A 27,887-nucleotide genomic window follows, 5' to 3' on the forward strand; every position below is an offset into this window, starting at 1 on the left:
TTCTCGCGGATTGACTTATTTCGCTTAGCATGATACCCTCTAGTTCTGTCCGCATTGTGGCAAATGGCAAGATTTCGTTCTTTTTGTTGGCTGAGTAGTATTTCATTGTATATTCCTTCTGGCAGGTTCCGACTTCGCCCACACTCGGTACCAGGTGCCGGGTGGAGGAGAAAACTCTGCTCCTGCCCTTGAGGCGCTCACAAGGGGACACGGGGGCTACCAGAGCCCAGGGAGAGGCAGTGAGGGGCTCCGGAGGGAAGGCGCCATTTGAGCTGGCTTTGAAAGGTGCATGCATTCAGTCACCAGATACTTCCCGTCACCACTGTAGACCTTTTCAGTGCCAAGGATCCACCAGGGAGGTAAATAGCAAGGTCCCACCCTCCTGGAGCCCGGGGCGGGGAACTGAGTTCCCCAGGGAGGGAGGAGGGCCAAGCAGCTGCCAGCTTCTGGGCCAATGACACTCAGCTGTAAGACTGGCTGAGAACCACCAGGCCGGGGCCAGCACCACGGGCAACGGTGAGACCTCCGCCCCCCTCCTCCCCCAGCATTTATTGAGCACCTACTACATGGCGGATACCATGCTTACTGCTTTACCTGACTGACTTCTCTGGTCTCCATGATGGTCCTCCTCTGCGGGCACTCCTGTCACCCACACTGCGCAGGTATGGAAACTGAGGCTTGAACCCTCCTCCCATCTGTGTAGCTTGCTCGTTGTCCTGCATGCCCAGGACAGTTGTGTGCCACCCTGTTATGGTTCAGTGTCCATCTCCGGAGGGCAAGGGCTGCACCCGGACACAATCCACTGTCCTGGCCTTCCCGGACCCCGACCCTCAGATCTCAGGTGTCTATCTGTGAGGGCTCCTCCACCCACCTTGGAAAACCTGCCGTCAGCTCCTTTTCCACAGTGAGGTGTAGGGACCGAGAGTAGTATAGCAGTGCCCTTCCAGGGGAAGAGCGATGGCAGCAGGGATGGAAACTTCTGTGGTGGGATTGCAGGCATCAGGTAGGGCAGAATGCTTGAAGCCCCACTTGCCTTGCTCCCGGAAGTCACCCCCAGGAAACTGGTTGCAGCAAGAGGGCCCAGGTTGTGGAGGGAGCTGAACCCCAGATTTTCCATTTCTGTGTTGCTGTGATTTGCCAGCCCAGCAGACACCAGCCTGCATGAATGCCCCCCGGTCTCCTGGATCTTGGGAAGGGTACCCAGTGCTCCTGCCCTCAGCTGCTGTCACTTTTTGGCTTAAGACTCACCCAGGGGGTCAGTACTCCTTTCCCAGCGGGTCCTAGGTGCTTTGAAAATGAGAGAAAAATAGAGAGCCGCACGATTGAAACCATGCCCCGTCCCTGGCCATCAATGGAATTAGCACCCAGAGGGGCAGGGCCAGCTGGCCCCCTTCACTGTGGTTGTAGAAGGACTTCAGCATCAGCTTGAAGGTGACATTTCCTCCCTCCAGCCCAGATGACATTAACCTGCATGGGAAGATGGCCTGAGGGCCCTGAAATTGGGGTCCAGCCACGGCTCTGTCACCATGTGGCTGTGTGGCCTAAGGCAAACCGCTTCCTCTCTCAGAGCCCGGGCTTCTGCTCCTCGGAAGTGACGGCCTGCCGGTGCCAGGGGGGTGGTGCTTGGGGTTAAGTGAGCCCGAGGGGGTCACAGCCAGCCTTCCCTTACCACCGGGACCGAATGAGGGCTCAGGTTTCTAGAACATCTGATTTTTCGAAAGAAACCACAACTGTGGATTTTTTTTTTAATGTGAAGATTTGTATCATACTTGCTTTTGTCATTTTGAGGTTTTTAAATTAAAGTGGAACATTCATGCCCAAAAAAGGTGTTCAAATGCACCTTATCTCCACCCCCTGCCATCACTGTCACCACAGTCCCCCGCCAGGTCCTGACCTCTAGCACCCGCGGTGGCTTTGACAGTTATGCTGACGCCTCGCACTCAGGGTGTACTCTTGTGTCTGGTTTCTTGCCCCCCACCCCTGTGTTCTATCTGAAACTCATGCAGGTTTTGGGCGTAGCTGTGAATCGTTCACATTCAGCTTCTGTACCGTAGTTCATGGTATGAACACAGCACCTATATTCAGTCTTTCTACCGCGATGGGTGTTGGGTGGTCCCTTGGGGTGGGGGTCTGTAATGGGTAGAGCTGGCCTGAGGACTCTAGCCCACACCTTTGGGGGGCACACACGCACATTTCTACCGAATCTATCCCAGTGGTCTGACTGCTGGGTCAGGCCAAGGCAAGTATTCTGAGAAAAATGGATTTTTATCTGAAATCTCCCTAGTTTCTAGTGACAGAAAGCAATGAATATCTGTTGAAACAAGGGCTCAGTTGGGGCGCCTGGCTGGCTCAGTCGGTAGTTGTGCGACTCTTGATCTTGGGGCTGTGAGTTCGAGCCCCATGTTGGGTATAGAGATTACTTAAAAGGAAAATCTTAAGGGGCGTGTGGGTGGCTCAGTCGGTTGAGCGTCTGACTCTTGATTACGGCTCAGGTCATGATCTCGGGGTCCTGGGATCCAGCCCTGCATAGGTCTCTGCACTCTGGGGGGGGGTCTGCTTGAGATTCTCTCCCTCTGACCCTCCCCCTGACTCGAGCACATGTGCACTCTCTCTCTCTCGCCAAAATAAATAAATCTTTAAAAAATAATAGAAGCTTAATGAATTAATAAATACACCAGGATTCAGCCGAGTGGAACAGTGTCCGGGCAGGTCAGGCCTGCGGGCGGTCAGCACATAACCTCTGGGCTGTGTTAGACTTGACCTCCCTTACCCCTCATAGCTTCCAATCAGCCTCATTGGTGCTTTATCTTCTTACACGTGTATAACTTTTTTCCATGAAAGAATTATAACCGTATTCTAGAACATTCAGAGAACGGAGAACAGGAAAACACATCACTGGGGATTCAGCGCCCGAGAGCGGGCACCGCGGCAGCCTTGTACACTGGGTGCTGGCATGCCCCCCGGGTGCGGCCGCGTGTCGTCTACAGATTTGCGAGGCCGCCGTACAGAAGGCACACGGCCTGCCTTTTGACTTAATCCTGAGCATTTGCACGTTATTCCACGGTCTTCCTCTCCAGCTACAGTTGGTTTCAGCTTCATTTGATTTTTCTGGGGGAGCGTTTTTTTGTCCTGTAATAATAAGGCACAGAGGAAAGTGGTGTTTTCTTTTTTTTTCTTAATGAAGATTTTATTTATTTGAGAGAGAGAGCACACAAGCGAGGGGGGAGGGGCAGAGGGAGAGGGAGAAGCAGGTCCCCCCCCCCCGCTGAGTAGGGAGCCCACGTGAGACTCGATCCCAGGACCCTGGGATCCTGACCTGAGCCGAAGGCAGACGCTTCACCGACTGAGCCAGCCAGGCGCCCCAGGAAGTGGTGTTCGGGGCATGAAGTCTGCAGCCACACGCTTGCATTCAGAATCCAGCTGTGCTGACTGTCCACGATGTGACCTCTCCAGGCCTCACTTGGCTTCATCTGGAAAATGGGGACAGTACATCGCACCTGCCTCAGAGGTCGTGCGGGGGTTCCTGCTTATATAAGATGCATGTGTGTATCCCCAGAACTCAAGGTCATGCGTGACGGGGGGCTGTTTTGTAAACCGTTTCTCGGCGATCCCCCGTTTCTCTGGTCATTTTTGGGGCACAGTTCTCCATGGCTCTCTCAGGTGTCTGGATGTCTTGCAAGCAGGAACGTTGAGTCTCTTTTCAAGGGTGTTTGTGTAGCAACAGGCCTTGCTGGTTAGAGGTAGTGTCTTCCTCCGAGCCAAAGCCCACGTGGTTTTCTGCCCACTGTGACGGACAGTGTCCCTCCAGGGCAGAGGTCAGGCAGGCCTCCTGCTGAGCACAGGACGTTTGAGTTTCCTGAGCTCCGGGTTCCTCGGTGGGAAGGAGCACGCTGGGCAGCTTCTCGCCGCCCTCCAGGGGCCTGGGCGGGAGGGAACAGATGCGGACCCGAAGCTGCCTTGCTGCAGGGCTGAGTCAGGAAGCCCTCCTCTGACCTGGAGGGCTCGTGTCTTCTGCCAGCAGTCTTGGAACGGGTAGGCTAGCCCGTGGGCTGGCACGCAGGGTAGTCTCCGCTCGTCCGCGGTCCTCCCCAGCATTACTCCAGCGGCTGCACAGCCGGCCCTCATGTTGCTTTTCTGTCTCTCTTTGGCCCAACCTTCCCTTGTCAGAAATACAGGTAATTTCTGCTGTTTTCACTATTATGCAATGCAGCAACGAGCAGTCTTGGAGCTAAACTTGGCTCTCATGTGACTCTTGCCGTGCTGTAAGTCACAAAGAAGTACAGCGACAGGACCCCGGGTACCGGCTCATCTTGAGCCCATCATAGATTGAGGCCTAACGGATCAGAGCTGCTGGGGTACTGCCCACCCTGTTCCCTGCGGGCCCCTGGAACCGTGCCAGCCTTCTCATCTTCCCGAACCCCCCGGGGAGCACCTAACACACCGAGCTCTACAGCAAGAGTCATCCCTCTGTCACCAGACCCTGAGCTCTTCGAGGGCAGAGACATCCTTATCCTTGTGTCCCTAAGACCTGGCACATAGTAGGTGCTCATCCAGTGTTGGCCAAACCTCTCTGGGGACCATGAACAAAACCAAGAGGATGCCGAGACGCCGTCCTTCACAGCGTGGCACGCTCTCCGCCGGTGCTCTCACCCGTGTTGCACGCTGAGAGGTGTTCTGAGGGTCGTGAAGTCGCATCTAGGTAAGGAGCCAAACAGGAGACAGAGGAAAGCTAGGACTTGGGGGGCTGCCCCACGCCAGCTCCTTGTCCCCCTAAATCATCCGCATGGTGAGCCCCTGGGAAAGGCTGTTAGGACATTTTACTTTTACTTTCTGCTGAGATAGAATGTACACAGAGCAGTGCACTTACCCACAGCGAGCACAACGTTCCCAGCCCCCCAGCCCCACCTCGTGCCTCCGAGGCCCCCCCGTGGTAAGCATTATCCTGACTTCTAACGGCGTGGATTCATGGTCCTGCTTTTGTACGGAAACCACACACGCCTCCCCTCCCCCACGCACACACACACACCGCATGCTCTTCTGTGTCCCGTTCCCCTGACTCGGCGTGACGTGCATGGGACCCGGCCCCCCAGCTGTGTGAACTTGTCAGCCCTCCTTTGTCCTGGGTGGTTTTCTGTCCTATGGATAGACCACATGTTTTTTCTCACCATTCTACAGTTGATGGGCACTGGGGTCATTTCCAGGGTGAGTCGTGCTGCTAAGAACATTCTCGTACAAGTTCTCACACGTGCACCCGTCCTGCTGGGTGCGTACCGGGAGTGGAATGGCTCGTGTGCACCAAGTTCAGCCGTCGTAGGGTTAGGAGTGGTTTATCCAATGGATGACTTTCTGGAAGCAGAGTCAGGGCGATGGATAAATCAGAAGCGTGGCCACAGTCAGGGCAGGTGTCATGGGTGTCTGGTCTCCCGGTCGGGCAGGCCCGCGCCCGGGATTTAATTCTCTGTGGCAGCTATCTTGCAAGTCCTGATAATTTTGTCTTTGCATTTGTGTTTTGTAAGTGACACGCGATGGGGACAGCGGAGCGGGCGTGGGGGGCTTGGTGGCCCTGCCTGCCGCCACCTCCCTGCCCCCTGGAGCCCGCTGCAGCCGCCGGCTACCCAGCCCTCCCCAGGAACCCCTGCTGCTCTCCACTGACTCGTCCAAGAGTGTCCCGTGCCCCAGAGAGCATGTCATTAATAAATTAAAACCACCACAACAGGTGGGGGCTGGGGGGCTGCAGAAGGAAGGAGAAAGGCTTTTCCTGCCTTTGAACAAGGAGGCAGAGTTTCACTTCGCCCTGACGGCTGCTGGCCAGAGTTCATCCCATGCTTGCTGTGGCCCAGGCCCTCTGCCAAGCACTCCGCACACGTGACCGCATTTAGCCTCTCGGCACCCCTGTGAGCTCAGCCGTATTGTCATGATCCCCCTTCTGCAGACAAGGAGACAGAGGCAGGGAAGTCACCCTCCCGAGGGGCAGCCGGGAAGTGGGCACTGCGCAGATTTGAAAGCCTGTGCTCGTTATCCCCTCAGGGTCCCCGGCCTTCCTGCAGGTCAGGGTCCCCGCACCCAGGGCGATCATCCAGGGGAAACAGAAGAGCCTCATGAGGAAGGCCCTCCCCAGCCCCGGCCTGGACGACAGCCAGGGTGGCCTTAGCAGAAGGCCTGGCTGCATTTATAGCTGGGGGGTTGGCAGTCTCCCGGGGCCGGAGAGGGGGCCGTGGGGAGGACGGCCGTCCGGAGGGGCCCAGGCGTCTCCCGTGGCACGCAGCCCGAGGATGGGCAGTGGCCACGGCAGAGCCTGGAGAGCTGTGCGAAATGATCATGAGGTCACGGCTCAGTGCAGAAGAGGTTGGGTGGAGGCGTCTCGCCGGACACTGGGCCTTTGTTCCGGCAAGGACTGCCGGAGCACTTTGCTGTAATCATCTCCGAGAGGAAGGAAGCCGGGGAGATTTATCTCCCAGAGGCTAATCGGCTTCCTTTGGAGAGGCCCCTATCTGTCCCACACAGAACTCTGAATGCCCCCCAGAGAAGGCTTTGCAGTGAGTTACTGCGGATCAGACGTGGAAGGGCCAAAGGTCTAGAGCTTGCTTAGGGAGTCTTAGGAGATGCACATTCGTGCGTGCGTGTGTGGGGTTTCTTTCCAAAAAGCCATGTCTGGATACCTGTATTGTTCACCCTCCCGGACTGCTTGTGAAGTTTTGTTTGTTCATTTTGGTTGGTTGGTTTTTAAACAAGAGGAGAAACAAAACGACAAGCCAAAGGGCTGTAGGAGTTTCCCTAAATCAGTAGCCCAGCGGGAAAGGGACTGAAGGTCGTGTTGAGGGCCTCCCTCCCGGAAGGGAGGCTCTGGCAGGGGTGGGGGGGAGGGAGGGGGGCAGGAAATGGTTAAGCTGTGCGCCCCGGGGCCGCCCCTGCAGCCAGGGGGCTATGGAATGTGTCTCCATGCAAGTTTCAAGGCAGGCTGGCTCTTTGCCAACTGCTGACTCTGGTTTGTCTTCCACGCGGAAGCTGGGTAGGTGCCGCGGGACCCTGACCCCTCAGCCAGACCAGGACTGGATGCCTGACCCGAGCCGGGCCTGTCAGCGTCTCTGTCCCCGGAAATTGCCGGTGGGACAGATCCCGGCACAGAGGAGATGAAGTCTCGGGCGAGGCCAGCATCCGTGGGTCTCCCTTGAGGAGGCGGGTAGGGCTGTCCTGGGCTCCTCTTGGGTTTCCAAGCCCTGCTTCCAGCCCTGTGAGGCCCAGCCACGGTCTTGCCTTTGGGTTCTCTGAGACTCCCCCTCGTCCTCCCGATAAATCTCCTTTGGTAATTCTAATTTCCTGAATGGCTTTGCGCAGCACCGGCTACATAATGCATGGGGTTCAGGGCAAAAGGAAACTGTGGATCCTCTTGTTGGAACATTTGTAAGAACTCCAAGGTGGTGACAGCAGAGCCCAGGGCCCCTGTGACTGTCTGTGCAGGTGGCGCACTCCTGACGTAGCCGGGGGTTCTGCTATCGGCCACTAAAGGAACCTGAGCAAGACAGACCCGGGTGGAAAGGCGGTCTTCCCACTCAAAGGAAGGGGCTTCAGATGCCTCCTAGAACTTCAGGGGCAGGGGAACTGCAGAGGACAGAAAAGTCCAGCATGATTACAAGGAGAGAAAAGGCATCCCCGGGGCAGATGTCTGGCCGAGACCCCCCAGGCTGCGGGGTGGGTCGGTGGGAACGGAGAGCAAACTCCCATATGTTCCATGTTACTAGGGCACGTGCAGATACTGCCCGGGGTCCTGGGGGGAGTGCTCTAGGGCAGAGCACTGCAGCCCAAGAACCCCAAAGGGGATGACTGTAGGTGCTTGACAGGGAAGAGTTGGGTCTGGATCAGAACAGAGCACAGAGAACCTTCTCTTGACTGGGGGCAGCCAAGGGGCCCCATCAGCGGCACACCCAGGAGGGCCACAAAGCGCCGGTGGTACCTCTCAGTAACGTATCTGCAAGGCTACCTTTTGGTTCCAGTTGTTGTGTTTGAAAAACTGTGGAACCAACCGAACCCTATTCTTTCTCCATCATGAGTTCATACATTCTCATCCCACCTGAACCCTTCTCCAAAAGTCCCCATCTCCAAATGCCATCACATGATGGGGGGGGGCTTCAACAGATGAACTTTGAGGGGACACAAACAATCAGTCGGAAACACTCTTATCTGTGGGTTTTTCCTTAGGATCTGTCTGCATGTCCTGACCCCGTTGTTGCAAATAAATCTTAGCCACGAATACAACCCCGTGCTGAAAATGGGCGTCCTTCAACACAAGGTATGTGGGTGATTTCCTGCTTTTTGTTTCTGGGAGGCAGTCATACCGCGTTTATAAGGAACAAGTAAATGTGCGTGAAAATGGTCGCGTGAATGTGCAGCCGTGATGCTGCGTCCGCAATGAGGTCAGGTTCTCGGTGCAGCTTCCGCCGCGACATTTCCAGCAGGCGCTCTGCTGTGGGCTCCTGCCCGCTCCCGGCCCTCGGCTCCATGTATCCTTCCCGGTGACGAGGGTGCGGGACCCTGCCCGCCTCTCTCCGGCAGCCAGGAGGCGGCTGGGGTGTCCCTGGGCGGGGACCGAACTTGTGCACAGCAAGAAACCAGGACGAGATCCAGAGATGAGATTTCGAGCAGTTGAGGATGGTGCTTCCGGAGACGCCAGCCACCAAGGTCCTCAGGCGTGTCTGGGGAGTTCCTCTCAGGAATGCAACTGGCCTTTCTCTTCTGGAAGGGTCACCGTTTGCGTCACATTCCCAGTCCCAGCGACCGCCCTGGTTACACTTGCGAGCGACAGAGTCAGAAGGAAGTGATTTCAGCAAGCAGAGTGGGCAGAAAGGACACTTGGCTAGAAATGCCACCCTGGCCATCCCGACGGCCCGTGAATCTGCAAGGTGGTGACATTTCGGTGTTGCTTTGCTCGAGGTCTGGCTCGTCTGCTTGGAGGGTGTGTGTGTCCAGACTTCCCAGAGTGGCCCCGGGGGGCCTGGTTCCCGCAGGACAGTGACGCCTCCCCAGCCTGCGGAAGTCGTGGGGACCCGAGCCCATGGTGGAGAGCGGGAGCAGGCAGTGCGCTGGACCCGGGGTCCCAAGGGCGCAGGCCGGGAGATGCAGGGAGGAGAGTCTGGTGGTCTGGGTGAGGGCTCTGGCATCGCCCAGCTTGCCTCGGCCTCGGAACTCGGGCAAGTCACGGGAGCTCCCTGACCATCTGTTTCTTTGTCTGGAACGTGGGGACAGTAGCTTCTCCTTCAGAGGGCGCTGTGAGGATGACACATTGGGCATCCAAAGTGCGGGCGCTGTCCTTCATTAACGCGCTCTCCGGCCCGCGGTCAACAGGATCGCATGTTCCAGAGAGGGTGGAGTTCCTACCTTGCCGCGGGCAGGAAAGCAGCTCAGGGGAAGGAGCTCACCTCTGTGTAAAGTCAGTCACGTCCCGACAACCTGACGTTTTATTTATTCCAGGAATCCTGTGAGGCAGGGCCAAGACTTTTCAGAATGTAACGTCCACGCACATTCCCTGGGGCATCTCGTGAAAATGTAGACTCTGACTCAGGAGGTCCGGGGGCGGTGGCTGCAGACTCCGAGTTTCTTACACTCCCAGCCCGGCTGCGGCCGTCCGTGACCACACTCGGAATGACAAGGTAGGCGGCTCTGACGGGGAGTCGCCCATTTCACAGAGGAGGAAACAGGTGGAGTGAGGAAACCAGGTTTTCCATTTGATGGAATTCACGTCCAGGGCTTTGGTGTTGAAAGGAGAGAAACGACCCACGGACACAGCTGCAACCCCTTGATGGCCTTTTAAGTCATAGTCCTCAATCACAAGCCTCTGTGGTCCTCACGTGGTTGTCGCTAAGTCGCCGGGCCAGCCTGGGGGGTGGGGGCTGCTTTATCCCTGCAGAGTCACCAGTTTTCAGAGAGCGGCGAGGGGAGAGTGGTGGCCGTTTGCTGGGTGTGTCGAAATGAGCAGAAAAACAGGAATAACAATGGCTACACTCTTCTGAGTGCTGAGAGCCCGGTGGCATTTTAAGAGCTGTCCTTAATGCCTAGAATACGGGGTAGTTACTCCACCCCCATTTTACAGATGGGGAAACTGAGCCAGCTCGAGAAGCAGCCCGGGCACACAGCTTGGGGGTCTGCAGCCTGCCCTCTCTCTTTACCCAGAGGCTCTGCCGTCTCGTGGTGACGGCGCATGCGTCACAACCAGCCGTCCGATGCTGCAGGCCGAGGGCCTTTTGCCCTTAAATTCAGTGAGTTTTGATCCTGTTCATGAGCTGGACCGGCTTCTCCTTTCTTTATGGGATCTTTCTTTTCTTTGCTGCAAAGGGCAGTGGTTAAGTTCACGGATTCCAGAAGCAAATCTCAGCTCAGACATTCTCGTGGGATTTGGAGCAGGTCAGTCGGATTTTCTCTGCCTCAGTGTCCTTGGAAGTAATAAGACTCGACTAGTGCCTGAGCCGGCCTCATGGAGCTGGGGCTGACTAAATGATCCGGTGCTGGCGACGGGCTCAGAACAAGGCTTGGCGCATAGAGAATGCCATTTGTGCGCTTGGTCTGGTTACATTTTAAAATAGCAACATCCAACATCCGCATTTGCTCAAAGAACAGACTTTGGCTGGGAAATTCTTTTAATTGGTTCCTGGGGGATCAGACATGCGCTGTGCTCTGCTTAGAACTAGGAGACCCCGGCTCCGGCTTGGCCCTGCCCTTCCTTGCTGTGTGTGTGGCCCAAGTCACTAGATGTCTCTGAGCCCCGAGTCTGATGTCTGTGAAATCGGGTGTCATGCTTCCACACCCGATTGCTAGGAGTGTCCCCAGAAATACTGGCTCGAAAGCAATGGCTGAATGTCAGCCTCTTCTTTTTAGCCAGTTAGGCTGAGATTCCCACAGCCGAGGAAACATCAGAGCGGTGATTGTGTTTCTCGAGCCTGGTGCAGGCCACTGTTGGGAAGTCCTTGCAGTCACCGATAGCACGGCCTCAAAAGCCTCGGCCGCTGGCTTTACCGATTTTCCAGCTCAGGGGCTTCCGAGGGGCTGGAACCGTCACCTCCCTGGTAGGGTTGGTGGTGGTATCGACAGGGCGTCAGCAACGCTCAGCCCTGACAAAGACGACAGTGTGCCCGTGCTCTCCGAGGGCCGCGGTCCCCGCTGCCAGTGCAGGAGGGCTTGGCCCACTGTCCCCACTCCGGGGCGTCACGTGACTCCCCTGAAGCGGAGGCTCTGGCCAGTCCGGGCAGCCTCTTTGGCTGGCTGGGCTGGCGGAGGGTGGACTGTGCTTGCTAAGGGGCATTTGCACGGAATCTGCTTACGCTCTTAGCTTGGCTGGCGCAGCTGAACAAAGATGGAAGCAGGGCCATGGGGCCAGTGGGGCTGCAGGCAGGGAGGAAGGGGGCTGGGGATGAGCAGGAGAGGGGGAACCCCCGCCCACCCCCCTCCATCCCCATGGCCCATGTGGGGCTGAGACGCTTCTCTGCACAGACAGGCCGTTGGCGGAGGCTGCCACTCCTGCTCTCGCCCGGGACGGGGGAGATGGGGGCCAGGACTCCTCAGCTGCTGGGGTGCCTCTGAGGCAGAGCTCGTGCATGTGTAGCCTGGGGAACCCCTGCTGACGGGGACCTTCCTGAGGTGCTTCTGGGCAGATGGTCAGCCACTCCCAGGACCTTCATTTTTCCGTACAAGTAAGGGATGCTTCGGAGTAATACAAAAAGTGAGTCATTAATAAGGTAACGATTCTAATTATTAAGTTGGTGTCCACAGGACAGGAAAAAATATTAACAGAAACGTAGGTGTGGGGCACCTGGCTGGCTCAGTCAGAGAAGCATGTGACTCTTGGTCTCAGGGTCATGAGTTCAAGCCCCATGTCAGGTGTAGACGTTACTTAAATAAACAAATCTTCGACAAAAAGTATGCCTGTCCTTCTCTGCCCTTCCATCTGATGGTACCACGGGTTGGCCAGCTCAGAGGGTGGCGGTTTGATCAGGGAAGTGGGTTACGTTTATGAGAAGGGACACAGTGGCAAGATACAGGAGAGAGAACAGAGCTTAAAGGCAGGACAGGTGGGAGAAGGGTGGGACTCTGGGACAGAGAAGAGTACAGAGGGCACTTGTCACATTGTGGCCACCATGTCTCCTGAATCCCGCTCCTGTTCGTGGGGACGCAGATGGCTGATGAGTCAGCTTGAACTCTGAGCCAGTTCAGGTCCGTGGGAAGCAGACGCCCAGTTGGAAGACCCTCATGGAGTGTGACGCCCACAACGGATCGGGGGACGGAAAGGAGGAGGTGGGAAACCTGGTGCCTGCCATGCGGGTCTGACACCTGAGAGACGAGAAGCGGCAAGAGGCTCAGCCTGCTGGGCAGGAAGGACGTCTTGGCCAAGCCGCGGGGAGCCCCGTGGTGAGTGAAGATGACCGTGTTGGGGTTCCCGGCTCTGTCATCTGGGATCAGGAACGCTGCTAGGTTCTGTCTTGGAGGGACAGCTGAGCAGTGTACCCCCATGTCTCCACAAACCCGAGAGCAGAGTAGCCCCAAAGAGGGAGGTTCTGGAGGCAAATGTGCATTGCAGGAGGTGGGGTCCCCGGATGAGGGCTGCGGGGGGCCCAGGGCACAGAGGCAGAAGTGCACTTGTAAACAGGCTGCCACGTGGCGGCCGCCTCAGCCTGCAGGGCCTTCAGGATGTCGCTGGTGCCATAAAGCCCACGTCCCCCCAGGAAGCCCCAGCCGGTGTGGCAGCAGCTTGCGGCCCTACACCTGCAGGGCCCCGAGCCACCGTGCACCGGAACCCTCACACCTGAGCCCCGGCTCCCGCAGGATTCCTGCAGCGGCCTGGCTGAGAGCCGCTGGGCTGCACTCAGAGCGACAGGCAGCTCCATCTTTCCACTCAACTCCCTCTTGGATCCGACGGACAGAATGTGCCATCCTAGAGGGTGTGTCCTTGCGTGTGTCCCAGCTCAGGTGACCTCCAGCTCGTGACCACAGAGGACTCGGGACACTCATTCCATGGGTGTCATCAAACCAACTCCCAATCCTTTAGCGTTGGGTGTTGATGTTTCGCAAAGGACCACCAGACGAACATCCTTTGATGGGTGGCCGGTCATTTCCTGGTGGCCTCCCTTGGCTGTGGGTGCCCCAGTTGAGTCCATGAAATTCACGGTGGCCGGGTGGGGCTGGGCGCGATAGCCCCCTGGCTGCCCCTCTCTCGTCCTCAGTGTCCCCGTGGGGGGTGAAAGCTGCTGGCCATGCTCTGACCGGGGCTGTGTGCAATGTGGTGGGAATGAACGCAGTGCCCGCCCGCTTATGGACGACTGAGATCTCTTGGAGGACACAGCCTTTCTTCCTCCCAGAGGAGAGATGTGCCGAGCATAGACTCCTCAAAGAAGAGCCACCCACAGGCGGACCTGTGGCGGGCTGAACGGTGGCCCCCTTGAAAACATGTCCAAGCCCTAACACCACCCCCCACCCGCGAACCCCTACCTGTGACCTTTTTCGGAAAGAGGGCTTTTGCAGATGTAACGAAGGAGCTCAAGATGAGCTCATCCTGGATCGGGACAGGCCCTGAATCTAATGCCCTGTGTGTCCTTCCAGGAGACAGAAGTCACAGATGTGGACGAGGCCCTGTGACACATCACAAGTTCCATGGCACAGAGGCGGCCACCAGAAGCCAGGAGAGGCCCGGAGTGCATTCTCCCCCAGAGCCCCGACAGGGAGCCAACCCTGCACCACCTTGATTTGGGACACTGTCCTCTGGTACAGTGAGAGAATACATTTCTGGAGTTTGAAGCCACCTGGCTGGTGGTCCTTTGTTACAGCGGAGCCGGGAAGCGGCCCAATACTCAGCCCAGAAAAAGCAAGCTTCACCCCTGAAGGACACTAACGCCTGCTGTCTGAGAAGGGGTGGGGTGGGGAGAGGGCTGGGAGGCACCAAACCCCAGAGCCAAACTGCCTACCGCATCCCTGCATTTTGTGTGTGGGGAAACCGAGGTAGGGGGACCGCCGTGGCCTGGGGATCTTGTTAACGTGCAGGTCCTGAGGCACTTGTCTGGGGCAGGCCTGATGCATTTGCAACAGGCTCCCAGAGACGCGGCAGGTCCGTGCACCAGCTCTGAGCACAGAGGCCTTGGGATGGCGTGTCTGTGCTCCCTGAATGCTGGCCAAGTCACCACTCCCGACAGATTCAGACTTTCTGGGACCAATTCCTGGAATCCACATGTTTAACCACCTCCCCGGGACACTGAATTTCAAGTGTGTAGGACTATATGGGTTTCTGGGTGGTCTGAGCTGGGAAGACAGTGGGCTCTAAGGGAGTCTGAGTCCCCTCCTGATGGAGGCAAGGAAAACAGTATCCACGTTTTTCAAGCATCTACTCTGTGCCAAGTCCTGGGATAGAAAGCCCTACATTCATTAGAGTATTTAATCCTTAGAACAGTTCCTGGAAGGCAGCTCTTGTTCTTAACCCATTTTACAGATGGGAAGAGTGAGGCTCAAGGAGACAAAGCATCTTACCGGGGTCCCGCAAACACGTAGCAGAGTGGGGTCCCAGCCAGCTGTCTGACAACGCGCAGTGCCCCCCAGCTCACGTTGTCTGACTGCACCCCTTCCCTGGGTCTTGGGGGGTAGGCTGGAGCTTCTTGAACTTTGATGTGCCTGTGAATCGCCTGGTAAAAACGCAGGTGATGCCAACACCGTTGCCTTCAGATCTGCATGGGTTAGCGGCCACCTGCAGGGTCCATCTGCAATTACGCATACGGGAGGAGAAACCAGGCGTCCCTGGGGAGGTGGGGAAGGGCCAGACCACAGGCAAGCCCATTCTGTCTTCCAGCCATTTTAGCACCTGGATAACAGAGACCATGCAATCGAATTACCGAATTACCGAGCAACTGTCATTTAACAGCTGAGTCGATAAGCACCTGCTAACGGATTTCTTTGAAAACTAAACAGCTGTCCAGTCGCAGAGTTAATCTCATTAAGCACCTGCTTAGAATTACCATCTCCGGCAATTCAGTGGCCCTACGCAATGAGGATGGAAGGGCTCACATGGGCAGCAGGCTGTGTCATTGAAAACAATGGGAGAAACCTGGTGGGGCCCCTCTTTATAAAACCATACCCTCGGCCATGTCGGCGGGTGAGCCCTTCTGTGTGATTCCGGCCTCCTTCTTCCTTCGAGGATGGTCTGGAGAACCAGCCAGTCCAGGGTGAAGTCATCCCAGGTCTGTAGTAATACAAGAAACGTGAGCATTCTACAAAACAATGCATTCCATTTATTCCTTTTTAAAAATCTCATTTTTCTAGACTTAGGTCTTGAAATGATTTTATTTGATGAAACAGAAGCAGTGATAGTATCATTTTTAAATGTCCTTTTAACGCTGTATCAGCCCTTTGATGTTTCAACTGGTCTGTGAAATCCACAAGTGTAGAAACTCAACATCGGGCAATTTATGTAAGAGTGTGTGTCCAAGAATGCTCAAATGCAGGGTTGTGCATAAAAGCGAAAGATGGGGAGCAACCAAAATGCTTGTCCGTAAAGGTCTGGCTCAATTGTGTATTCTCGGATGGCGGCATGTTTTGAAAATAGTTTGTGTGAGCTCCAGGGTGGGGTCATTGTTACATGGAGGAAAGAGACCAGGTGTGACGCTGGCTGTCATTGGTTACTGGTGTGTGTGTTTAAAGGTTGTAGTTGCGTTCGGATGTGGATTCCCAGACCAGCTCTGGGAAAAACCCCAAGAAGCTTCTGGTCGTGGCTGCCTTTGGGGGAGCAGAACTGGGAACGGTGTTGAGATTTCCCTTGTATTATATCCTGTCTTCGGACCGTTTGAAATTGTGACTGTGTTGCTGTGTTAATGTTTGAACACACAAGTCAATGAAGTGAACCTCTGGGAGCCCTAGCTGGATGAAGACGCTAGTTTGGGTCCGGGGAGGAAATACCCGCTGTGGCTACTGACGAGGGAGTCTGCTGGTCTATACCTGGACAGGGTAGAGCTGATGTTCTTAAAGCCCCCCACGGGCTGGTACGGACGGAGGTTGTCTGAACACACGCAGAGTTTGGGCCCACACTTCTTTAAGGCTCTGGTTCTTAGGCGTGGGAGTGCATCAGAATCTCCAGGAGGGTTCCTTAAAACGTAGTCCCCCCCCCCACCCCCGTCTGTGATTCCTGCCGCTGGCGTGGGGCACAAGCAGCTGCATTTCTCACCCGCTCCCCGGTGACACGGATGCTGCTGGCATGGGAACCCACGTTGAGGACCACAGCTGAGGGTCCCTGCCCTGATACTGGGTGTTTGTCTCCCCAGATAATTCACTAGTCCTGCTGCACAAGGCAACTGGCAGCAGGTGGGGAACTCACCGGCTGTTTCATGGTTAAGCAGGAAAACAGAGCAAGGATTGCAGCCCAGGCTGCGGCTGAGACTCCTCGGTGGGGTTTGGAGCAACCACGCCTGAGCCGCTCCCAGACCTGTGAGGCCGGCACCTTTCAGCGTGGCCTCAGCCTCGGGGAGTTGAAAAACACTGCAGGCGAGCTTTTGAGTGTGGTGTGCGTCATGTCCCAGGGCTGCTGTGGCCAAGTGCCCCCAGCTGCTTGGCTGGAACAGCACACGCGTATCCTCACCCGGTTCTGGAGGCCTGGAGTCCGAATCCAGGTGGCTCTCAGCAGGGCTGGTCCTTCTGCGGCCGCGAAACAGGTGTTCCGGCACCCCCCCTCCCCCCGGCTTGGCATGTAGACGGCCCCCTTTCCCCCCCTCCTCATACTGTCCTCCCCATGTGTCTGTGTGTTCAAATTTCCCCTTTTTGTAGGAACTCCAGTCCTGTTGGATTGGGGGCCCACCCTGCCCCAGTGGGACCTCATCTGCACTAACTACAGCTGCAATGACCCTATTTCCAAATAAGGTCCCATTCTGAGTCTGGGGCTTAGAACTTCGGCGTGTGAACTGGGGGGATAGAATTAGGGCCATAGGGGCGCCTGAGGGGCTCAGTCAGTTAAGCCTCCGACTCTTGGTTTTGGCTCAGGTTGTGCTCTCAGGGTGATGGGGTTGGTTCCTGTGTCAGGCTCCACACTCAGCGTGGAATCTGCTGGAGATTACCTGTCTCCCTCTGCCCGTGAGCGTGCGTGTGTGCTCTCTCTTTTTCTTTCTCTCTTTCACACGTAAGTGTGTGGGCTCATGTGTGCTTGCTCTCTTTCTCAAATAAATCTTAAAAATTACAGCCTGTAAAAGACTGGGTATAAAGTGTGCTTTTCAAACTGTAATGTGCAGCAAATTACTTGGGGACTTTCTTAGGACACAGACTCTGATTCCGCAGGTCTGGGGCAAGACCTGAGAGCAGCTTTTCTAACCAGAGTCCCAAGATCGGGGATCAGAGGACACTATGGATTTTTGTTAATGGTATTGTGGTTGGCTGTGAAAGGGTCCTATTTAAGGCAGAATGTTGGGATGACTCTGGTTTCCTTTTAAATACTATGAACGGTAGGAAATATGGCAAAACGTGAACAATTGTTCTATCTAGGTGGTGGGTATAAGAGGATTTGTTGTATTCTGCTTCTCCTTATGTTAAAATATTTAATACCTAGAAAAAAAAAACTTTCTAGGTGAGCCTAAGGGGGCAGTGGGGGCTAAGTACCTCTGGAAATGGATGGATGGAAAGACAGAAGGACAGATGGATGGGGGGGGGGACAGTTGTGAGTGTGGGGGGGTGCTTTGATGGGGAACAAGAGCTATGCACACCAGCACCTTCTCCACGGGGGTACCTAGCTCTTCCCACCGCCCCTGCCTCCTGTTTGCCTGAGAGTGAGCTCAGGGAGGCATCGGGGGTGGGGTGGCCTTGTGGGACCGCCCCCCCCACCTCCCACTTCCCTCACTCTGGGGGGGGGGTGGAGACACTTGTTTCTGAGCAGTGGGCCTTGCTTCTGTGTCCACACCCTCCGTGCAGTGCCCAGCGCACAGCGGGCGCTCAGGATATGGGTTGAGGGAGTGAACAATAGCGCCCTTACTCCAAGGGGCTGGGCTCCTCCAGAGAAGCCGGGCTCGGGGACGTCAGGTGACCCGTCCCAGCCGGACACCTGGGGTCTGAGCCCGGCCAGCGCTGTCCAGTGGAAACAGGATGCTGGTTCCCATACAGGAAGCCCCATACAGGAGTCTAAAGGTTCTAGTAGCTACATTCTAAAATGTGAAAAGAAATGGGTGACATTAATTTTAGTTTCTATTTAACCTGATGTGGCTAAGATATTATTTCAACATGTCATCTCTACTTTAAATTTTGGAGAGATGGCACGAGGGAGAGCTGTGTGGTCAGGAACTTGTCCTGCATCTTGACAGCGTGGTGGCTGCACGTGTCCGCCCATGGGATGAAGGGACGGAGATCGTACACACGCATCACATGGTTCCTCGCTGTGACACTGCACCGTAATTATGGAAGGTGCCACCACGGGCAAAGCTGAGTGAACCTCTCTGTCCTTGCAACTTCCTGTGAACCTATGATTATTTCAAAATGAAACTTAATGAGATATTTTACAATTAAAATTTTTGTCTTTAAAAAAAAAAAAAACAACCAAAAACAACCCCAAGCCGGTCTCTGAACTCTGGTGTGTTTCCTGCTGCCCCGACACCTCATTGGGAGCAGCCGGGGTTCCCGTGCCCATGGCATTGGACGCCGCTGCTGCGAACTTTGCTTCCCGCGCTTGCACAGTGTCATGGGGGATGGGTTCTCGGAGGCTTGGTCTGTCCCTCCCACTCACTAGGTCTGGTAGGTAAGTTACTGTCACCCTCTGAGCCTCAGTTTGCCTTGTCTGCAGAGTGGGACGAATAGTGGTGCTTTTCCTGCTGGGTCGTTGAGATGCCGGGCGCCGGGCGCTGGGCGCTTCCCACAGGCCTGGCCTGTGATTCCCTGGTGGCCACCTTCCCTGTTATTTTCGTATTTGAGCTCCAAAACGGCAGCTTCCTCTGGTTCTGCTCCATTGAGAATACCCTACTGCCTCTCTCTGCTGGCCTTCCCCAAGCCCCGAGTTCCCCATGCATCTCTTTTTGTTTTAACTGCTGGGCAGGAAGTAGGATGACCCCTCTATGTAACTTTGACACCTAATTCCTGGTTGCCATAGATACACTGTCCCTTCCGGAAAGCTAGTGAGCATGCTGTGGGCCTTGAGGCCAGACCTTCTGCAAAAAATCCGTGCAAAGCCTATTTTGAAACTTTGGACTTCCTTTATGAGCCCCGTGGCGCTCCCAGCAGAGTGCGCTTTTCACCATATAAGGCAATCCCCCCAGTGCCTGTGTGCAGGTGAGCGGCTGTGCCCCAGGCCTTGCTCAGCTCGGCTGCAAGGGCGCCTCCAACGGAGCGTGTGCACAGGGGATTTGAGCAACGAGGAGGTCTTGACACCTTTTATGGTTTTAGAGGAAGAAAAACCCGTGTACCGCAAAAGCAGAAACACGGCTTTGTCGTGGTAAGAACTGGTGGGTTGTCAGACCAGGATGTAACTAACATGGTAGAGTTCACAGACTACTGTGAAGGGGCCGCGTGTGGCCCCAGGTCCCCACGGCGTGGCGAGAGGCAGTCACGGGAATCAACTTCAGAATTTCAGCCAGGGGGGGTCTGGGTGGGGCATCCCCCATACCCCCACCCCAAGGCTCATCCACAGGGTCTTCTCCTGTTGTCCTAGAACCCGGTTCTGTCTTCGGAGGACTTGACCTCTTCTGCCTCCAATTCTTGTTGCCACCATCTGGGTGAAGGGGTACAGAGGGGCAGGCAGGTCTCTGGGAGCGAACTTGAGCTGAGGCCTGAAGGGTGAGGGAGTGGAGAAAGTGGGGGTGCTTCTATCTGGTGGAGTAGAAGGGCCCATGTCAAGGATCAGAGCTGGGGGGGTTCGCGTGCGTGCAGGGAGAGATGGCCAAGCCCAGGGTGTGGGGAGTCGTGCGTCTGCTTGGGAGGGTGGAATTCACTGAAGGGTTTTTAAGCAGGTAAGGGGTGTGATCTGATTACAGGGTGGGAGCTCGCTGATCATTACAAGGAGGCTGGCAAGGATTGAGGGGGAGCAGCGGTCTCCCGAGCACCTTCTGCCGGCCAGGTGGCTGGGAGTGGGGGCACAGGTGTGGGGGTGCTGCTCACAGGGCAGGGTCGTGGCACCCCTTTGCCCTTCTCACACAGCTGTTCTCCGGCTGCCTTCTCCTTCCTATGACCCCTTTGAGGATACGGATGAAGGTGTACTTGGATAATTGGAGAGGCAGGAAGAGGCTAGAACCCCAAGTAATGGTCATATGCTCCAAGCCTTTGAAAACCACATGATTCAGAGAGCACAGTACAGAAAGAGGAAGGAGAAGGGGAGACTGTACGATGCAAAAACCAGATAGACATGACCTTGGCCAGGTGACCAAGGTCAGCACCACCTGTGATAAGTCACAGTGATGGCCTGTGACCTTGATACGATGGATGAGAAGGTTCTTTACACCTGGAGGCTTCATTCCCCCAAACCCACAACCCTAGTCTAGTCATGAGAAAAACCTCAGACAAATCCCAACTGGGGGGGATCTTACGAAATACCTGGCCAGCACGCCTCGAACTGCCCAGGTCATAAAAACTGAGGAGAGTCTGCGAAACTGGAGGACTCACGTAACAAGGAATCAATATTGGTTCGTGAATGCTGACACATGTGCCGTACTAACGTAGGGTGTTAATCATAGGGCCATTGGGTGTAGGGCACACAGGAATCTTCTGTATTGTATTCTCAATAATCTTATAAATCTAGCCTTCATGCGAAATTTTTAACTTTTTAAAAGACTTTATGTGTAAGTAATCTCTACACCTGAAGTGGGGCTCAAATTTACAATCCTGAGGTCAAGGGTCACAAGCTCTACCAACTGAGCCAGCCAGGTGCCCCTAAGATTTTGTTTTTAAAACCAGGACTATAGCAAGGTATCTCGCCGTGATCACGGGCGCCACCTTGTGGGCACATGGCCACATTGGAAAATGGGAAGAGCCTGTTTCCCACCCTACAGTGGCTTCTAATCCAGGGGGCTGGGGGGTGGGGGCGGAGAAGGATGCAAAGCAAATACAGGACTCTTCCTCGGGCTGACTCTGCACCTTGACCTTGGGCTAGAGACAGAGCTCCTCTATCCCACTGTCACTGGTCCAAGACTGCCTTTCAGGTGCAATCATGCCATCCCTTTTATTTCTGTGGCCCCTTGAACCTGTTCCATGGTAATGGGGGGAGAGAGCCACCTTCTTGATCCTGGAAGAAAAGTCCAGAACTTTCCCATGATTTTTTTTCTGTCCATTCTTGGGAAATTAGGTCCCGGGTCACTTGAGATTGCAAGAGGTCTCAATTTATTAATTAAAAATGTCCAGTCTTGGCTAATAAAGCTTGAATCTTGATTTAATATTAAAACTTCTCCTCTCCCTTTTGGAGTCTGCCCTGGACATCAGGGGAGTGTGCTGTTTCTCCCTGCTCCCTTCTTCCCTTACAGCTGCTGTTTTTTAAATATTTGTGAAAGAGAGAACAAGGGGGTGGGGTGAGAGGCTGAGGGAGAGGAAGCAGACTCCCTGCTGAGCAGGGAGCTGATGGATTGGGGGAGTGGGGCTTGATCCCAGGAGCCTGGGATCATGACCTGAGCCGAAGGTAGACACCCAACCGACTGAGCCACCCAGGCACCCCACAGTGGCTATTTTTGCCTAAGGTTGCCAGATAGAACCAGGCTGCCCAGTAACTTTTGTGTTTCAGATGAACAATGATTAACTACTTTTCAGTGTAAGGATGTCCCATGCAACATTTGGGACTATACTAAAAAATTGTTTATCTGAAATTCACATTTAACTGGGGGTGGGGTGCCTGGGTGGTTAAGCATCTGCCTTGGACTCAGGTCACAATCTGCAGGTCCTGGGATTCAGCCCCAGGTTGTCTGGCTCCTAGCTCAGTGGGCAGTCTGCTTCTCCCTCTTTCTCTGCCTCTCCCCCTGCTTGTACTCTGTCTCTCAAATGAATACATAAAAAATCGTAAAAAAAAAATTTTAAACTGGTTGTCTTGCATCTATATTTGCTACATCTGGCAAGCCTGTCTCTGACCCCTGCCTGCTTGCAGCTGAGGGAGGGAGGAGAGATGGCAGGCAGAAAGTCTTTCCTTGATGAGCAGTGGTGTGTTAGTTTCCCATTGCTGCTGTAACACACTACCACGTGTTTAGTGGCTTAAGACAGTATTAACTTATTCTCTTACAGTTCAGGGGGTTGCACGTCTGAAATCAAGGTGTCAGCAGGGCTGAGTTCTTGCTGGAGGTTCTGGAGAATTTCTCCCCTGCCTTTTCCACCTTCTAGGAATCCCTCCTCCATCTTCAAGCCAGTAGCACAGCATCCTCCTTCCCTCCTCCCCCTCTATCTTCTCATCTCCTCCTCTGCCTCTGACCCTCCTGCCTGCCTCTCAGAAGGACCTGTGATGACATCGGACCCACCTGGATCATCAGGATTAGCTCCCCATTTCAAAGATGCTTAACTTAATCACATCTGCCAAGTCCCTTTTGCCACGTAAGGTCACAGGTTCTGAAGATCAGAAGCTGGGTGCCTCCCACTGTGGCACGCTGGCTCTGGGCCAACCGGGGCCTGGCCCGGGTTCACAGTGCATGTTGATCTCATGGTCACTTCCGTCCATCCTTGGGAGCCTTCCTTGCCCACTGCAACTCCCCGGACCCGGCAGCGTCCGTCCTTGGCTGGTGGCTCGTCCTTTGCCCAGGGCTAGCTGATGCCTCTGCAGCCGGTCAGCACTGTGCCCTGGGGTTGGTCTTTTTCACAGTGACTCCAGGCGGTCATGCCCACCTTGCCTTCTGAATCCTGTCCTAGATGCCGCCCCCTAATGAAAAGCTGGGTGGCAGGGTGGTCACTATCAGGAGCTGACCCTTCTCTGCTGCCCCTGCACCTCTGGTAATGGTTGTGTGATGTGGATGTTGGCTGGAGCTCTTGGAGAGGCCACCACCCCCACTGGCCCTGACGTGAGAGGCTGGTTCCCCACTTACTCCTGGGGAAATGGCCTCAGCACCCCCAACCAGATCTCCTCTCTTCTCCAAGGCCTTAAAGACCCTCCTTTTGGGAGGGATTAACACTCCCTGAAGGGGAGATAGGAGCTCATGGGAGGGACGGTGGCGCAAAGGCACGGAGCAGCGGAAGAATAGGCTGGTGGGGTGGGGGGACATGGTCAGTAGGTAGAAGATCCCGAGAGAAAGCTGAAACATGGACGAACTGATGGGATGTTGGGGGTCCTAGCCATGCAGGCCAACCTGATTGGATGCATGAGCTGTGCTTGCTGGGTCCATGATGGGCTATAGTTCGGGAGAGGAGGTGGTCACCTTGGGAGGGGACTCCCCAGACCAAGGGCATTCTCAGCAACCATCAAACAGGGGCCCTCTGGTCAGAAGGGCCGATGCCATCCTCGCAACTCATCGCTGTTGTTGTTGACCTTGATCACGTGGCTGAGGTCACTGTTGTCAGGTTTGTCCATTGTGGGTTAACCCCTCTCCTGTTCCCATCCTGTCCCCGTTGGGAGGAAGCCCTTGTGCACAGCCTGCCTAAGGACTGGGGGGTTAGGCTCCACCTTCTTGACTTGGGAGCATCTATGTAAATTATTGGGATTTTTGGTTTTTTTTGAAGGGAAGATTTGCCTCTTCTACATTTATTATTTAGCCAATCATGTGTATGTCATAACATATATATATTATTAACTTTGCAAATTTCTTCATGACCTATAGCTCCACAGATAGGGAAAGAGGGATCCAAACTTCATTAGGTATACATTCTAGAAACTGAAAAACCGTTCATGCCTTTGAGTGTTTGGGATTCATTCCAAAGGCTTTTAGGCCGCTCTGTCATTGAGAATTGTTAATCACAAAAACTCCAAGTGGTCATGCAGAATGAGCTCATCCAAGTTGCCCAAGGTCCGTTTCTTGGTCTTTGAGGTCACTGTTTCCAACGTTTACTTCAAATCCACTCTTTTAACAAAAAATGTACCCTAGGAGGGGCTGGAGAACCAAGCCACACCCGAAGTGAGTTTGAAAATTCTGGATACTTCAAACTTGCTCTTGAGACCAAGGCATGCAGTGGAGTCCCTGCGTGCTGGGGGCCAGAACTGTGACTGGGAGTTCTCTCCTAAAAACCCCAGTTTTTAAAGGGTATGTAACACAAATGTGCAAATTTGAAGCTTCTATAAATATTATTAAAACACAACAGGAACTGTACTAACTTGTAAGCCAAATCTGGCTGGCTGCCTGTTTAATACAGCCAGTGAGTGACAAATAATTTTCACATTTTAAATGGTTGGGAAAGATCAACAGAAGAATATTTCGCGATGTGTGAAAATTACATGAAATTCACATTGCAGTGTCCTTCCTGAAAGTCCTGTGGGACATGGCCACGTTCGGCTGTGTATCGTCCACGGCTGTTTTTGTGCAAGGACAGCAGAATCCTGTAGTTGTGACGGAGGCTGAATGGCTTGAAAAATCTAAAGTATTTACTATCTGGCCTTTCACAGAATAAGCCGGCCAACCCCTTGTTTAGTGCTTAGACCCGTAAAAGCCTTTTTCGTGGAGGACAATTATATCACTGATGTGGCTTAGCCTCGCCGGCTCGTGGTGAGGGAGAGCAGGCGGACTGTGTGGACTGGGCAGCCACTGTGGATGCCACGGAGCGATTTCCCGCTGGCCAGGGCCCAGCCGGGGGGGAGGGGGAGGAGGTGCCGTCCCAGGTGCAGACAATGGGCACAGGAATGTCCCTGGCTTTAGAGATCAGAACACTAACAAAGCAACTACTTTGGTCTCTGAGTCAACATGGGTGCATAAGTACAGGGGGACCCAATCCTTCCACCACCTTGGCTGCAGGTGGCAGGAAGCTAACTTGAATGAGCTGGAGAGCTGGGATTGTCCCCTGGTGTTGCTGGTCTGCAGGGCATGGGACTGGCTGGGCTTTGGGACACTTGGCTCTCGTGGATCTGCTTCTCCTGGCACGTAGGCCTTGGTGCTCAGACCAATTTTGTCGTGAGGAACCATGCCTTGCAGGCTGTTATCAGCTAGGTGCAGCCCTGAGGCAGGGACCATGGAAGGAGGGAACTCCCATGTCCAGGTTCAGAGTTGGAAAATGGCCAGAAAGCATCTGATGGGCAGGGAGGGTGGAGACAAGGGTGGGCCGAAAGAGCTTGGAAAGGGGCACCTGGGTGGCTCAGTCTGTTAAGCATCTGCCCTGGGCTCAGGTCATGATCCCAAGGTCCTGGGATCAAGCCCCATATCGGCTTTCCTGCTTCTCCCCCTGCCTGCCTCTCCCCCTGCTTATGCTCTGTCAAATAAATAAAAGCTTAATAAAAAAAAGAGCTTGGAAAGGCCGTAAATCTTTGACACAAGAAAGGAAAATGTTCAGATGGCCTTTGAGTTCTTTTTAAGCCTAGACCTCCCTGTATATTTCTTTCTCTCCCACCTGTTTCCCCGATAGCCTCTCAATGTGCTTGTTTTTTCCCCTTGATCCGTCCCAAACCTCTCTTCTACGGCTCTGCCCATTCCCCCAAGCCAGCCCCTCCCTTCAATGTAATCCTCATCCCCCACCTCAGGTGCCATCAGCAAGTGCAGATGATGAAACATGCGATGCCGAGAGCCCGTCGCTGTTCCGTGCGCATCTATGAACTGGAGGGACAAGCACGGCCCTTGCCCTTCTGGACCCTAAGCTCCACCAGCCTGAGAACCCCAGGATCAACCCCGGAGTCTGGCAAAGCAGGTTCCTTTACCCACTGCACCAGGAACCCCGGGCAGCTTACCTGACAAAGGTAAAGAGCGAGCTTTCATCGGATTTCGTGGAAAGTGGAGTTTGGGTGAAGACTGAAAGAAGCAGTGTTTCCACAGACTTGATGCAAAGCAGGGCCGAGTGGGAAGGGACCAGCGCCAGGTCAGGCCAGCAAAGTGCACCGGCTCCCGTTCCCTTGGGAACCACAAAGCTATTCTGCAGCTCTGCACCTGGGTTGGAGATCCAGGCTCTTCTCTGGCAAAGTTGGCTTACATTCTCCAGGCCGGAGCGGGAAGTTTCATTCTCAATGATGGAATGTCAAACAGCAGAGTTGTTGCTAATCTACGATTTTGGAGTTTAAAGTTCTTTTTGAGGAAAATTTTCATTACTTGGGGTGCCTGGGTGGCTCAGTCGGTTAGGCAGTTAAGCACCTGCGTTAGGCTCAAGTTGGGATCCTGGGGTCCTGGGATCCACCCCTTGTGGGGCTCCCCCGTCAGCGGGAGGCCTGCTGCTTCCTCTGCCTGCGGCTCCCCCTGCTTGTGCTCTCTCTGTCAAGTAAATAAAATCTTTTAAAAAAAATTACTCAAAGGGATCATTACAGTACTTTACAGGTGCAGTCACGTGCCCCTGAGAAATAACATTCCTTGTGAACTTGAGGAACAGTAAAAACCATCAGCTGGCTTTCTCTGTTATTGGGGCCTGATGAATAGCCCAGCTGATCCTGGAATACTAGCTCTTAGTCTGGCAGAACAGGTATTTGGGCATTAAGTGCTCCATTGGCTCCAGTCCGGGGATGGGCTGGAGGAGGCAAAGAGGCCAGGAAGGAGGCTGTTACTGCAGTCTGGCCTGGAGAGGGGCCTCCTGGGGACTTGGAAGGAAAGGGGTGGATGCAGGAGTTATCTTGAAAGTAAAACAGAACTTGGGGAAGAGGGAAGAGGCATGGCAGGTGCTGACATGCACTAAGGAAGGAAGTAAAGAGGAGCAGTTTGGGAGGGAACAGGCTGAGTTTGTTTTCAGCTGGGCTGAATTTCAGGTGCAGACTTGGGGAGATGACTGATAAGCAAACATGTGGGGTCAAAGGGCAGGCTTGGGGGTCAGCACAGCAGACAGGTGCAATAGAAGTCACAAGAAAGGCTGTTTCCTCGGGGAGGGATGTGCTGCGGGGGTGGGGGAGGGTGGGGGGGAAGAGCAGGGGAGGAACTCAGCAGAGCAGAAGCCAGCAGAGCCTGGGTGGAAATTACCTGCGAGGGAGGAAGAGAGAAGCCAGGGACCATTGACCTGGATGCCCAGTAAGGAGGGATAATAAGGAGGATACCCACGTAAGGGCTCAAAGTGCCTGCTGGATTTAGGGACAGGCTCCTGGGGCCAGGCTTCAGGGTTTGAGGAATGAAGGGAAGGTGAGTAGTGGGAATGAAGGGGATGGGGGTCAGGGAGAGTCTGTTTATCAAGGCTGGAACAGCCGTGGGCACGTTTTTTTCCTTCCTTCCTTCCTTCGTTCCTTCGTTCCTTCCTAGAGCAAGCTGGGGCACCAGCAGAGGGAGTGAGAAGCAGACTCCCCACTGAGCGCGGAGCCTGACAAGGGGCTCAGTTCCACAATCCCGAGATCACAACCTGAGCTGAAACGCAGGGTGGGACGCTTAACCGACTAGGCCAACCGGACGCCCGTGGGCACGTTCAAATGCAGCTGGGAAGGAGGAGTTCGAGAATGCGGGCCGGAGGACCTGGTTACCTGGAGGAGGTAAGGGCGGGGGGCGGGGTTCAGGAGCACAAGCTCCAGGTTAGGAGGCTGCACTTTCTCCACCTGGGAGGGGCTCCTGGCCAAAACCAGAGGTGGCGGGGCGAGCGAGGGGTGTCTCTAGAGAGCTGCCTGGGTCCGGATCCGCAGAAGCGTCCCGCTGCGGGTTACCCGCCTCTTCCTTCACTGTCCCCACTGGACCCACTCTTCTCTCTCCCGGCTGTTCCCACAGCCCAGCTGCTCCTCTCGACCCCAGCGCGGGCTCCTGCTCCCTCCCCAGGTGCTCCACGCTTGGCCCAGCCCTGTACCGGCAGCTTCTCTCCCAGCCCGGTTTCCAGCTCCTCCCCAGCCTCTCCCGCGGGAACGCCCCGGCACCTAGGCCCTCCTTCCGGCCTGCTGGCCCCGCCCCGGCCCCGCCCCCCGTCCGCGAGGGTCCACGCCC

The 27,887-nt window shown here is 55.0% G+C and overlaps 1 protein-coding gene across 2 annotated transcripts in view; it reads left to right on the forward strand.

Annotated features, from left to right (window-relative positions):
* The first annotated feature begins 3,861 nt into the window (after positions 1 to 3,861).
* Positions 3,862 to 27,887, forward strand: part of MEAK7 (MTOR associated protein MEAK7) — a 43,336-nt gene continuing 19,310 nt past the window's right edge. For both annotated transcript variants that reach the window (XM_045772718.2, XM_045772714.2), the window contains exons 1-4: positions 3,862 to 4,699; positions 8,197 to 8,287; positions 25,541 to 25,753; positions 27,225 to 27,448. Coding sequence is in view for 1 of the 2 variants with exons in the window: in XM_045772714.2 (XP_045628670.1) it covers positions 27,389 to 27,448 (60 nt within the window). In the remaining variant the exon portion in view is untranslated. The remainder of the gene's footprint in view (positions 4,700 to 8,196; positions 8,288 to 25,540; positions 25,754 to 27,224; positions 27,449 to 27,887) is intronic.

Source organism: Ursus americanus, chromosome 21 (assembly GCF_024610735.1).
Source record: "Ursus americanus isolate L20-20 chromosome 21, mUrsAme1.1.p, whole genome shotgun sequence".
NCBI lineage: Eukaryota > Metazoa > Chordata > Mammalia > Carnivora > Ursidae > Ursus > Ursus americanus.